The sequence below is a fragment of the Gallus gallus genome, chromosome 1 (genome assembly GCF_016699485.2).
Source record: "Gallus gallus isolate bGalGal1 chromosome 1, bGalGal1.mat.broiler.GRCg7b, whole genome shotgun sequence".
Lineage (NCBI taxonomy): Eukaryota > Metazoa > Chordata > Aves > Galliformes > Phasianidae > Gallus > Gallus gallus.
Genome location: NC_052532.1, coordinates 49,724,430 through 49,737,867, shown reverse-complemented (window position 1 = coordinate 49,737,867; position 13,438 = coordinate 49,724,430). Strand labels below are relative to the sequence as shown.

Here is a 13,438-nt window from a genome sequence, read left to right as displayed (position 1 = left end):
AAAAGCAGACCTCTTCTTCCCATCGTCCAGTGTGATCCATGCTTGCCCTGCTGCTGCCCTCTGGTCAGCAGAAGCAAAGTTCTTCCCAGGGATTTTGCAGCAGTTTTGTCACAGCAGCCAGTTGGACACAGCAGCTGAGGGCCTTCCAGTTGTGGAGAAGAGAGGCAGGCAGCATATGGGCACCTGGTAGCCGTGACGACACAGAAGTTTTAGTAAGAAATAGAAGATGATGATACACTTCTTGCTGAACAATTGCCAGGGAGCTCATACGTAGGCTGCAATGGGAATAAGCCTTGTGGCTGCTGATGGAAGAAGCAGTCATTCATCAGGAGAGACAGTTGTAGGTAGTTGGGTGTCCTCAACTCCCAGTGCACCCCAGGAACTGAGGGGTTTAAGCCCTCATTTTTTCTGTTTCTTGTTTGTTTTGTTTCACCCCGCTGGCCAACTGCAGAACTACCACACAAACTAGGCTCAGAATTAGCAACTCCAGCAGGGAGAGGAAAGGATCATCCCTCCCTGTCATAAGGGATACTTGTGCCTAAATACAGCTCACTCAGGTGACTGAGTAACCCGGGCTGCTATGTTGTCCCCCAAGGGCACACAGATCCTCCAGAGAGCATTTTAGTATGACTGAAAGGACTTCCTGTAGCTGGGAGACACACATGGTAGTGCTGGAGCTTTGTTTTTTGCAAATACTCAAGTGGAGAGCTGTTGTGCCAAAGACTTTTATTTATTTGGTTGCCATGGTGCATAGCTAACACTATATTGTCTGGCTTTAGAACAAGGGGTGGTGCCACAGCCGGAGGCACTTTTGCCTGGCTTGGTCTGCTACAGCCTCATGTGATACTAATTTCCACGCTGCTGGTTATCAGCAGGCTGCCAGGTATGTGTCTTGCCTTTACAAATACAGTCATGTAGCGGCAACAGCAGCAGCTTTGATTTTTGTTTCACTCCTAATCCCCTGGGAGCATACGTATCCACTGGATTATTGACCAGCAATTGGCAAGACTCTAGTGAAGAAATGTGCAGGGCTTCGTTTTGTCATGAATTTCTGAAAAAAGCAGCTTAGAGCACCAGAATTACCTGAGAAACATGTTCTGTCCCTCTTCGGTCTATCGTGGCTTCTGGAGCCACTCAGTTTTTCTTTTTGCTGGGTCAGTAGATTTGAGCTGAGCTTTCTGGCTGTGCTGCAGGATCTGTTGCCTGGTAGATTATAGGGCGGATAGTACTGGGCTGATAAAAGCCAGTATTCCGGCAGTGCTGTTTTGTTATTTCAGCCCCATAGGTATGGTGGGTCAGTGGCAAGCTGTAATTTTCTTTGAACACCAAGTGGAGATTAAAACTATTGTTGAATTGCCACATTTGAGAGTGAGACATCTTACTGCCTTCTGTGATATCCCAGACCTCAACCCTATTCATCCTGCAGCTGGCCACTTTAATGTGTTCTCGGTGGTCACCAGCATCGGTGAAGGCCAACAGATGAACACGTCACGTGGCAGATGCCACCAGAAAGGCCACCTTGCAGGCAAGTAGGCCAGAATCAACGCTGCTTTGCAAGAGAGATGGTGGTTCTCCAGGAGTCCTTTTGCAGTGAGGGCCTTTTGCAGTCAGTGCATGCAAAGGTAAGCTCTCTGGATAGCTGTTCACAGAGCTGGAGGGCCTCTGTGTGCCAGATCTGCTTTGAAAGACTGGGTCTGGAGGATGCAGAGTCGTAATCAGTAGCTTATGTAGTGTTTCCTGGGAGATGCTTTGATTCTGCACCACCCTGCATTTGCTGTTTTCCTTGTGCCTGGTGATGCATGAAGGATTCACACTACTGCTGTTGCTGGCAGAAGCCAGCTCCTCTGGGACACTGCTTGCCTGTCTGTTCCTTATGAGATGCTCGGGTTTAGAAGTGAAGGCATGGAAGCTGTGGGGGCTGCTTGTGTGGTTAGCAGCTAGTGAGCTACTTACTGATATGACACCTTTGTGCTTCATGGTTGGCTCGATCACCACGGTGTTCCATATACCTGTGCCCGGAGCTGCTGGCTTGCAGTCAGGTTTGGTCTTTGGTTTGGAAATGAACAGGAGACACTAGTATTGTATCTGACAGTGATGGCATAAAATTTAAAAGACTTTTCATAGATTTGCTGAGATAATGCAAGGCAGTGGTGATATGGGACTTGCTTAGGTTGTTGGGTTTTTTCCTGCACAGTCTGTTGGTCATAATCCCAAAGCATCCATTTGTGATGATGACAGGTAGAAGGCCAATTAAGCGAAGTGGTTAAGAGGATACGAAGTGTGGGTGTTTATGGTTGTACCTCTGTCCAGAGATTGTAATTAACTGCCTGTGAAACCCATAGCAAGGGAACCGTGAGGGATGGAAACCTGCCCAGAAATGGCTTTGAAAAGTATCAACAAGAGGACCCCACTCTGATTTTGGTGTTTCAAATGCTCGGTGTAACACGAGCCTCTTGGTCCAAAAGCAGCTCCTGCCTCATGTCACAGCCTGGCTTCCTCCCCAGGGGCTCCTCAAGCTGTGCAACAGAGCTCTCTCTGTGCATAGCAAGGAGGATGTGGGTTGCCCTCCCTGTGGGGAAACAGGGATTAAGCACTGGGGCAGGTCTTGCGGAGCTTGTCTGTACATGGAGATACGCTGCAGGTGTTTGGCAGCCAGGCCTGGTCAGTGCTGGAAGTTGCCAGGCTGGCTGTGCTCTTGGCCAGAAGTCAAAATGCAGGAAATCATGCTGAAGCAAGCACTAGTTTCGCTCCTGTCTGGTATCTCAATGGGCCACTAGCTAACTTTGGTGAAGGAGAGCTGGGCTGTCTCTTTTAATCAACTAGCTGCTGGCACATGGGTGCTCCAGGAGCTGCCACTGCGGCATTTTAGGGGGTGTGTTTTGACTCTGTTCGCCTGAGGTTCTGGTTCTCTTCCCCAGGCTTCTCCTCGGGCTCCAACATCGAGCACCTTTGACCTCCAGATGAAATTTGTGTGTGGCCAGTGCTGGAGGAACGGACAGCTGGTGGAGCCAGATAAAGACCTCAAGTACTGTAGTGCCAAAGCCCGCCACTGGTGAGCAATGCAACCTCCTCTTTCCCCCACCCCTCCTGAAGGGCAAGAATTTCTCCTCTTACATTCTCCAAGTCTCCATTTGGCACTGTTGGAAGAGGTTGTAAGGTTTCCTAGCAGCCTCTTTGTCCTCAGGGTGTTTTATAGTGAGTGTTGCAGGTAGCTCTTTTCCAGTTTCCAGCTCTCTTCATTACTGCTTGTACCTGCTGCCAGCACCGTGCGTGGTGCATCACAGCCAGACTCTTAATCTTAGTGCTTGCAGTCCAGCTCCTGCAATTCCCTTTCCTCCAGCTATCATTCCTCCTTAGCACGGTCACTAAAACAGTTCTGCTCTGAGCTCATTTATACTCTGTGCTGTTTGAAGACGTCTGTCATGTCACTATTAGCAATTATTCAAGGTGTTGTACTTCTTTTTCAATTAGTTTCCATGGCCCTTTCATTGCTTTTGTTGCTCTTCTCTGACACAAGTCTTGTCTCTTTGTACCTCCTAATTACATGGGACCCATTGGGTTTGATAGAAAGGGAATATTGGCTGGTAACAGGCCACTGGTCCATGGAAACTGTGGCCCCTCTCACCCAGGCAACTTGGCAGCATAGGATGGAAAGGTTTATAGGACATCAGTTCCCAAAACACAAACCACATAGGTATAGTTCAGCATCCTATTGCAAATGCTAAGACCTTTGATGAAAGAGACACAGAGGCAGGAGCTGCTGGAGGAAGTGAGAAGGAGAGGATTACTTCCTGGAATGGGAAGATAACTCCTCTGTGCAGCTGCTGAACAGAGCTGAGGCTTTTGCCCGTGGTATCTCCTGGTGATCGCTTGCTGATGCTGCCCGAGAATTAGTACTTAATGTTCTTAAGACAGTGCTTGTAATGACTTGCATTTCTGCTGTACCTTTCAAGCAGAAAATATTCCCAAATGTTTTCCATGGATCTTGTTGCACAAGAATTGTCTGTGTCAAAGGGTGGAACGCAGCTGTTTAGTAATCCATGGTGATGCCATGCAAGACATGGGGGAAACTTTTGTGGCTGTACAAAAAGATATATCCCAGAAAACGTGTAAGAAGTAGAGGGAGAAATCCTCCTAAATACCCTTCTTCTGACTCCTCTGCCAATGACGTGGATATTGAGGAGCAGGTAGATAGCAGCAGGGACAAGCTGAACTGGGGGGTCTGGTCATCTCTCCATATTCAAGAGATCTCTGAGGAAAACAAAGCTTTGTTTTGCTCTTCCTCTTACCTCGGCTGATTTATTCTCTCTTCCTTAGTTGGACAAAGGAACGTCGAGTTCTGCTGGTGATGTCCAAAGCGAAGAAGAAGTGGGTGTCTGTCCGACCACTGCCTTCCATCCGCAACTTCCCACAGCAATATGATGTAAGCCCCATGAATGGCTCGGCCAGGTGCCCCTTTCCTCCCAGCACTGTGCAGTGCTTTGAGGCGTGCTCCATTGTAGACCTGTCTGAGAAGCAGGCACGTGATGTTGGCTGAGGTGTGAGAGCAGGACAAACTGAAGGCAGCGAGATCTCAGATGCATCCAGAAAAATGGTGGAGCAGGAAAAGGAGCAGCACTCATTTGAAACACTCAGTTACACACGTATGCAAGTTTTCTGTCGCTGTTGTTAATGCAGTCACCGTCTCTAGAACTGGTTGGCATCGGGTTTGGAGATGAGGTTTAAGGCTTCCCTTAGGTCAAGGTTTCTCAATGTGGGTGAGAGGTGAGATGGAGTACTGGGGAGAAGCCTACCTCTGCCTTTGCTGTGTCTGGACTGCTGTCTATTGTGAAATTTGCCCAAACTGTGTTTTGAAAGCAAAACTAAGAACTCAGCTAAAAAGCCTCATGCTATGAGGAAGACAATAGATGTCCAACCTCTACCCCCAACTCCAAATATGGCAGTTACCACTCTCACCCTCTCTTTTCCTTTTTCCCTAAAAAGAAAAAGCTCCTCTCCCTGCTGCCCCATGGGATCCCCTGTATCCATGTCCAGGTGCGAGGCTGTCTGTGAGGCCTTTGGCACTCTCCAGTTGAAGGCCTGCTGCTGGAGGCTGGAAGGGGGCAACAAGAGATTATTATGGTTGCAGCAGTAGGAGGTGAGGCCCTCATGAGTCGGGAGTCATACAACAAAGGCTGGTTGCGATAGGTCTATCTTTGCCTGCTTGGAGATGGCTGGACAATGTGTCACCTTTGGCTCCTTTGGTGACCAGCAGGAGACACTGTTGGGTCAGTCCAGGTTGCTCCCTGCTGTTTTCTCCAGGGCAAGTTGCATGTGGTAAGGGCACTTAGGGAGAGGCCAGGTGCTGAACTGAGCTGCTTGTGTGTTTATAGGGAAATCTTACCTTTCATGTCATAGGGAGCTTGAGGAAAAGAGGCATGAGTTAATGATATATGATGTGTCCTGTTCTGTGACTTCTCCTGTGTGCAGTTTGACACCCTTGTTTTTTTGAGCCCATTTTCCCCTCCAGCAAGGAATGTTTGTGCAGATGCTAAATTTTGCTCTCTGTCTTTTAACAGTTATGTATCCATGCACAAAATGGCAGAAAATGCCAGTATGTGGGCAACTGCTCCTTCGCCCATAGTCCCGAGGAGAGAGACATGTGGACCTTCATGAAGGAAAATAAAAGTGAGTTTGGGAAATGTGGGCTGTGGATGCAGGGTCTGTTCAGACTTACACCTGGCAAGCTGTTGCCCTGGCAGTTCCCCAGAAAAGCTTCAGTGGCACTGACATCAGCTGAACCCCACACAGCTCTGTGCCCGTGGGAGCAGAGTAGGGCTCATGGAGGGACCATCAGCGCTCTGTCATCCATTGTTTATTCAGACCAACAGCAAGCAGGGAAAAAAGATTCTTTGCAATGCCCAGTTTTTCAGGTGCTTACCTAGCTCTGGGGGCAGCTGCTGGAAAGCTTGAAGGATTTCAGGTTGTTCAGTCTTTGTGCTTGTTTGGAGGGTCTTTCTCTGATGTGCCAAATGCTGTTGTTTGTTGCAATTCAAGTGCTTCTGTTACTGAGCCTTTTTAAAGCACATCATACCAGGCTGGGTGTGTTTGTTCAAGCATGAAGGTGAATCTTCAAACAACGGCATTGTTTCAGTTTGGGGGAATTTGCATTAATTATTGCCCATTACCTTGAGTTCTTCAATTACCTATTTAATGAGGAGTAAGTCACTAACGCATTGCACTTAGAACGTCACACTGCTCTCTGCAAACTCTTATTTTTTCATGGCCTATCTCACAAATTGATCTTGAAAAGGCAGATGTGCAGTCAAATCTTCCAGCCAAAATTTCTCAGCAGCATCCCAAATGGGTTCTAAGCCAAAATCACCAAGATACATTGATTGCACTGCTCTGGGCAGGGCTTGAACTCTGGGGCGGGCTATCGTTAGGTCTTCCTCCCCTCCCTAGTGCTTCCTGTGGCCAGCTTGCTTATGGGCTCTCTTCCTCCTTGAGCACTGAGGATGAAGTGTAGGCTTAGAGGAAAGGGATGGATCCGAATCCAGCCCCTGCCTTTGCTGTGGCTGCAGTGAGATGCCTGCTGGGGTCAAGCAGAATCAAGCCTGATGGAGAATCACCTCATGGGGTGAAGTCCATGAGGATCTTGGGGCACCTTCTGTCCTTCCTGAATACTTTGTGTACCTGCTGTCATGGGTGCCCCTTGACTCGTAGAAAGCAGCTCCTCATCCTGTCATTGTTCCCCAGTACTCGGCATTGGTGAGGCCTCACCTCAAGTACTGTGTTCAGTTTTGGGCACCTCAGTACAAGAAGGACATGGAGGTGCTGGAGCAGGTCCAGAGAAGGGCAACGAGGCTAGTGAATGGCTTGGAAAATCAGCCCTATGAGGAGAGGCTGAGGGAGCTGGGGCTGTTTAGTCTGGGGAAGAGGAGGCTGAGGGGAGACGTTATTACTCTCTTCCAGTACCTGAAAGGTGCTTACAGTGAGAGCGGGGTAGGTCTCTTCTTACTGGTGACAGGTGACAAGACGAGGGGAAATGGCCTCAAGTTGCGCCAAGGCAAGTTTAGGTTGGATGTTAGGAAACACTTCTTTACAGAAGGGAGGGTTAAGCACTGGGATAGGCTCCCCAGGGAGGTGGTTGAGTCACCATCCCTGGATGTGTTTAAGAGCCGTTTGGATGTGGTGCTCAGAGATATGATTTAGCGGAGGGTTGTTAGAGTTAGGGTACTATGGTTAGGCTGCGGTTGGACTTGATGATCTTTGAGGTCCTTTCCAACCTGAGTAATTCTATGATTCTATGATTCATGCCAGGATGGAGGGCTGTAAATTTAGCTCCTCTGCCCACAGCTCTCATTTGGGGAGGTGACACTGGGCCTGCCAAACACTGGCCTGAGTTCTGATGGCAGGAGCTGCTGCACTGGAGAGGGGAGGGAAGGGCTGCCCCACCATTCATCCTTTTCTCGTAGTTTGTGCACGGTGCGGGAGGTTGTCTGAGTGACTTCACGGGTCGCCTTTGTGCAGTACTAGATATGCAGCAGACCTATGACATGTGGCTAAAGAAACACAATCCTGGGAAGCCTGGAGAGGGAACACCACTCACTTCGCGAGAAGGGGAGAAACAGATCCAGATGCCCACTGACTATGCTGACATCATGGTAAACAGCTAATCTCTTGTCCTTCATCCTTCTTCAGTGCTCTGGGTATAAGCCAGCAGGGGCTGAATTGCTCTTCTGGGAAAGAGCCCATGCTGATGTAGGTTAAATGGACAGCTTGGAGCAGCACAGATGAGGTGGGAGGGGATTTACCTGGGGCAACAAGGCTTTGCAACAGCTTTTTTGCTAATCCTCAAGTGAGTAGGCGTCTACCTTGCACTCCCTTTCACACGGGCTCAGCCTCTCCCCAGGATTCCTGCTCCTGAGGAAGCTGGGAAAGCCACTGCTGGCCTGTGGGAAAAGGGAAAGCTTGGAGATGAGCTGCGTCTAGAGCAAAGAGACCTGAGAAAATCAGAGGCAGATGCGTCTCCTTAGCCCAGGAATGGTGGCTGGGGGAAGTCTGTGCTCCCGAGGAGTCTTGTGCTGCCTGAGTGCCTCACAGTCAGCTTGAGCTGTGGGTAGATTCAGAGCATCTCTTCTGCTCGCCTTCAGTGGTAGCATGATGCCCAGAAGATGATGTGTTAGAGAAGTGTGCGAGGTCTTAGAGTGAGGCAAGTATCTAAGATGCTCTGGAGGGAGATGGGGAGAGGTGATGCCAATGTGAGGAAGGCTGGTGAGTGTGAGTATTGATGCACTGACTGGCCTTTTGCCCTTTCTGCACCGATTAGATGGGCTACCACTGCTGGCTCTGCGGGAAGAACAGCAACAGCAAGAAGCAATGGCAGCAGCACATCCAGTCAGAGAAGCACAAGGAGAAGGTCTTCACCTCAGACAGTGACTCCAGCTGCTGGAGCTATCGCTTCCCTATGGGCGAGTTCCAGCTCTGTGAAAGGTACCATGCACATGGCTCTGTTTGATCCCAGAAGTGATGACTACTTAGTGGTAAAAACACATTTCCAGACACACAACTTCAGAAAAGGAGAGCAAGCTTCAAGTCTGCCCTTTGTAGCCATAATGTGCTCAGCTCTCGGTCTGCTGAACAGAGTCTACTTGGCTCAATTCTTGGGGGAATCCCAGATGCTTTATTAGATTGTTTGAATGTCTCACGCCCTCTGAATCAGTGCCTTGAGGTGCCTTCAGAAGGCTTGTGATGGTTAGAAATGGCATTTTGGTTAGAGAGAAGGCTGTGTCTCCTGTGGCTGCTTTAGAATTTTCTGGCATTTCCTGTCCTGGGTGGTGGCTTCTTCTTTTCCCTTGCTGGTCCAGCCCTAGCTCACACCATTTCATTCTTTTGACTGAGTCTCCTCATAGGTGCTGCTGTTTCTGCGTCCAGCCTATTTGTCTTCCATTGCCTACACGCAGGTTGTAGGAGAATCACCTCCCCCTTAGCAGGGAGAGCCTGCAGCCAGTTTTGGTGGGCCCCAGCGGAGTCTCACAGATGGAGAGCTCAAACCCCTGTCCCGGTGGGGGATCCCTGCTGACAATGCTGCTTGTGCTGGCAGGTTCCAGAAGAGCAAGGCCTGCCCTGAAGGAGAAGAATGTCGCTATGCCCACGGCCAGGACGAGCTGACGGAGTGGCTGGACCGCAGGGAGGTGCTGAAACAGAAATTGGCCAAAGCCCGCAAGGACATGCTGCTCTGCCCCCGGGACGACGACTTCGGGAAATACAACTTCCTATTGCGGGATGGTGTATAGTAAGGGCCGGGGGGGAGGGGGAGGCCTGTTGGCTGGAGAAATGCAGGGCGGGTTTTCCGAGTGAGGCAGTAGCAGGGCGAGCGAGATCCGTGTCTCGCAAAGAGAACTTTTTCTTTTCTTTCGTTTTAAGATTTTGAGACGATGATTTCTTAGTGGTGAATGAAAACGTGAATTTGATTCTCCTTGGCCAGCGAACGCCGTGCTCACTGAGTTTGTGGTCCATCTTTCTCTCTGTTTTTTTCCCCTAAATTCTCCTTTCTCTCCATCTTCTTGTTTTCGCTGTCCTTCCTTTAAAGGAATGGATCCAATCTGTACTGGGATGTGAATAAGAATTTCTCCTTATCGTTCCCCTGCCCTTCAATTGGGACTGTGGCTGCAGAGGTCAGGAAAACAGAGCTGAGAGGAAGGGCTAGGTGTCCGCTGAAAGGGGACCATGAGGTTCATGTGCTCCTTTTCTCAGTGCTGCAGAGCAAGCCTCGCAACTGGCCTGCTTTCCTAGGAGTTCAGTACCAGAAGAATTGGGAACTGAGATGCAAAGAAGAAAAGCCACAAGATGTGGCTTAAAACATCTGGGCTTAAACCCCTACTGATTTTATTCCCCTGAGGCATCAACTGGAGCTGAGGAGGGTAACAGCCATCTAGTAGAAAGAGTGCAGCTAAAAGCAGCAAAGTAATTACACTTTTTGCAATGGTAAGAACTATATTGTAAGTGACTATAGACTGTTTTGGCTGACTGTAACCAGGAAACGAGTTGGTGATGCCTCACTAGATGTCTTAAGTGTGCAACATGTTTTTGGAGTGGGTGGTTTAGGTTTGTTATTTGTCTGGTCTGACTGGTGCAAGTAAGACTGCAAAGTCATCTAGGAGGTGTAGTGGAGACTGTGACCTGCCATGTGTCACTATACTCCACACAGTAGGATCAGTCAGGAAGAAGGCTGTAACCAAAAGGAGTCTGTAGTTCTCTGTCTGCTTGTGTCCAGGAAGGAGGCAATGAGTTTCCCTTCTTGCTCTTTAAGTGGCATGTGTTGGTGGTTACTTAGAGCTGAGCTTTATACTGCACCATCAGATGATGAGTTGATGGTTGGACTAGATGATCTTAATGGTCTTTGCCCACCTTAATGATTTTATGAACTGGGTGGGGCTTGAATTAGAAGGACACCATCAGGCAGTGTGGGTGTATCATGGAGGGCCTGACACTGGTCATGCTTTGCTGATGGGAATTCACCTGGAAGCACATTTACAAGCGCTAAAGGTCCAGTCCAGACTCACTGGACCTCAACCCACTGATGGTTCTCCATCAGGGCTGAACCCTTGGCCAAGATTTTTGGTTTTCATGGTGGCAGCAGTGAGAGGCCTCATTCTGTATGCCAGCCTTGTTCCTCCTGGTGTTCCCATCCTGTAAGCAGTAAACACGTCTTATCCAGAGCTTCCCTCATCTCTCCTGCAGTCCAGCTGTGCTCTGCAGTTTTGTTTGCATGGATGGCATCATCCTCTCCAACACAAAAGCATCTCCTTCCCTGCCTTCATGATGATGTCTTTTTTTGTATACAGGCTCCCAGAACAGCAAGCTGAGAGCCCTCGGGGCTGGCAGACAGCACTGTATCCATGGTAAATACAATTTGGCTGTGTTCCACATGGTGCTTTGGCATTGTTGAGTCCTGCTTTACCCTGCTTGCTCCCATATCCTTTGGGTTCCCAGCTTTGAGAGAGATGGGACATGGTAATAATATGCAGGAGATGCTGTGGGAACAGCTGGCACCTTTCTAAACCAGCCGCCAGCTATCTGCATCAGTAACACTGAGGTAGTTATGGCCCAGGAGCAGAATGTGCTGCATGCTGGTCTTGGGTCTTTCTAGTAGTATGATGTGCCCCAAATAAGCCACATGTGCCTCTGAGCTTGCTTCCTCGCCTGTAAAAACACAGACGGGGTCATCGTTTTCATGGGAGCTTCCCTTCTTGGATGTGCAGCACCTTGAGATCTGCCCTGAAAGGGCCCTGGGCTGTAGCATCTGATGAAACATGAGTGGCTTATGGTAGACCAGGGAGATGAGGGGAGAGAAGTGGCCATTTCCAGCTCTGCCCGTGTGAGAGGTGAAGGATGAGAGCTGGAAGAATCTGTGCCGATGGAGAAAAAGAATGACAGTGCAATATCAGGTATGGCATTTTTTGAGAGGTTAGGTACTGTGTTTTCTCTGCTCTTTGTTGTAGCTGTCTGGATCATATCTTCTGCTGGTGCTCCTTGTGCTGGTCAATTTTATGAACAGAGAAGGAGAGGGGAAGTGATGGGCACCAGCTCCTGGGTTATCTTGTCCTGCTGGGCAAAGATGCCAAGGAACTAATCTGGACTGGGAAATGTTGGAACGTATTTTTATTTTTAATACAAATCTGCATCTCTAGTGTGATTCAAGCGTTCGCTGCGCTGTGATTTCTCATACAGTAACTTGTTTTAGGTTCCAGAGTGGGTCATTGTTCCCTCTCCCTGTCTCTGCACGGGGAGCTGAGCTGCTCAGTGGGGCCGAGATGGGGAGAGGGCAAGCATGCGTGAGGGGAGGGAGGCCCACGGTCACGGGTGTTGCGTTGAGTATCTCTTTTTGTTTTCCCTGATATGATAACCTGGTCTGTGGTGTTGCAGTACTTTGTCACCAGACTTGTTTTAGTGTGTATATATGTGACCCCTCCCATGAAGCATATATACACAGGTATTAAATATATCGCTCTATATAATATTATATGTGTGTGGTATCAAAGGAATCTTTTTAATGAGGGTAAAGGAAAAGGACTCAGGCCAGGAAACGCAGCATCTCCATTTAAAATATGAAGACTTTTACTTGGGTTAGGGAAAGGGAAATAACAGAGGGGAGGGTTTTATATAGATAGGTATAAACTCTGAGATGGGGCAGGTTTACCTGCTTTTAAAACCCCCTAGGATGTCCTTACAGTCCCATCTCACTGAAAGGGTATTATACTGCTAACTAGTGAGTGAAGTTTTCACGATAAGGCTTTGCTTATATTATCTAAAGGGACATTGTAAAAGGCAGGGAGCTTCACACTCGGCTTCCCGGGCTCACTTGATCAAGTCAAGAGGTTCTCCTTCAGCACATTATGTACTTCCAGTAGAAATGCTTGGTGCTCTCAGCTCCCCAGCAGTTAACCCCACAGGTAAGTTGTAGGGCTGCTTTAGCGGTGCATTCGCAGGACCCTCCGATAACTCTCTTTTAATCATTCCTCTGAGGGAAGAAGAAGATTTTGCAGTGTGGAACCAAGTCTGAGGGTTATTAACAATGCTTTGATTTTATAGCATTAGAAGAAAATCTCACGTCCTGTAAAATAACCACACATACAGAGTAGAGACTTTGATTTAGATCAGCTTGGTAAATGCCGAAGGACTTGGTGAAAATCTCTTCCCAAATCCTTTGGTAAGGGTTGAGGTTTAAGTGATGCTGGTGTGAACCTGACCTTTACAGGGGGAAGGAAAAACAAACAAAATACCCTACTTTGCTTGTATGAAACTGTATGTCAAAAACAAATGGGTTTTAGCAAGTGAAAGGAAAAGCTAGGGAGGGGATGCTGCAGTTCTGAGCTGGGTAGTAATGATTTTGAGTCCTTTAATATGTCTTTGTATTAATATAATTTAAGAATACCACGCTTTACTATTAAAAAAGAACTTAGTATCTTTCATAAGGTCTAGTATCAGGATAATAATGTAGATGTTTTAACAACATTTTTGTTTTTGTTCTTAAAAAAACAACGACGACAAACTTGCTTCTTTTAGCCTTTGTAATAGAAAATAAAAGTGTGCACTTTAAACCCTCTTCTGATACAGTGTGTGTTTGCATTTTTCAAATAGCCCACAAAGGCTTCTTATCTAGATTCCAGGTTTCCCTGCTGTAGGGAGGGAAGCAAAGAGAGTACTTCTGGCATTGGATCGTTTGTGCTTTCTGCCTTCCTTCCGTATAATCTACCGCTCATCTTGCCGAGTAGAAAATTGCATACATGTTCACGAACAGATTCTGCAGTTCCACCTCAATCCAGAGATTGCTCTGCTGTGCAGACTGCTCTGTTCAGCTGGGTCAGCCAGTTGTGCACCTCGCCAGGGAAATGCCCTCGGTCGCACCCCGAGTCGCATGCAGCTCGAGCCATGGAAAGTGTTGGTGCAGATT

At 48.3% G+C, this 13,438-nt stretch overlaps 1 protein-coding gene across 1 annotated transcript in view; it reads left to right on the top strand.

Annotated features, from left to right (window-relative positions):
* ZC3H7B (zinc finger CCCH-type containing 7B) overlaps positions 1-13,090 on the top strand; it is a 44,754-nt gene extending 31,664 nt beyond the window's left edge. Inside the window, exons 19-24 of the mRNA XM_046903932.1 lie at positions 2,919-3,052; positions 4,318-4,423; positions 5,559-5,667; positions 7,513-7,646; positions 8,312-8,475; positions 9,086-13,090. Of these exons, the coding sequence (XP_046759888.1) occupies positions 2,919-3,052; positions 4,318-4,423; positions 5,559-5,667; positions 7,513-7,646; positions 8,312-8,475; positions 9,086-9,278 (840 nt within the window). The 3' untranslated portion in view covers positions 9,279-13,090. The remainder of the gene's footprint in view (positions 1-2,918; positions 3,053-4,317; positions 4,424-5,558; positions 5,668-7,512; positions 7,647-8,311; positions 8,476-9,085) is intronic.
* Positions 13,091-13,438: the final 348 nt, after the last annotated feature.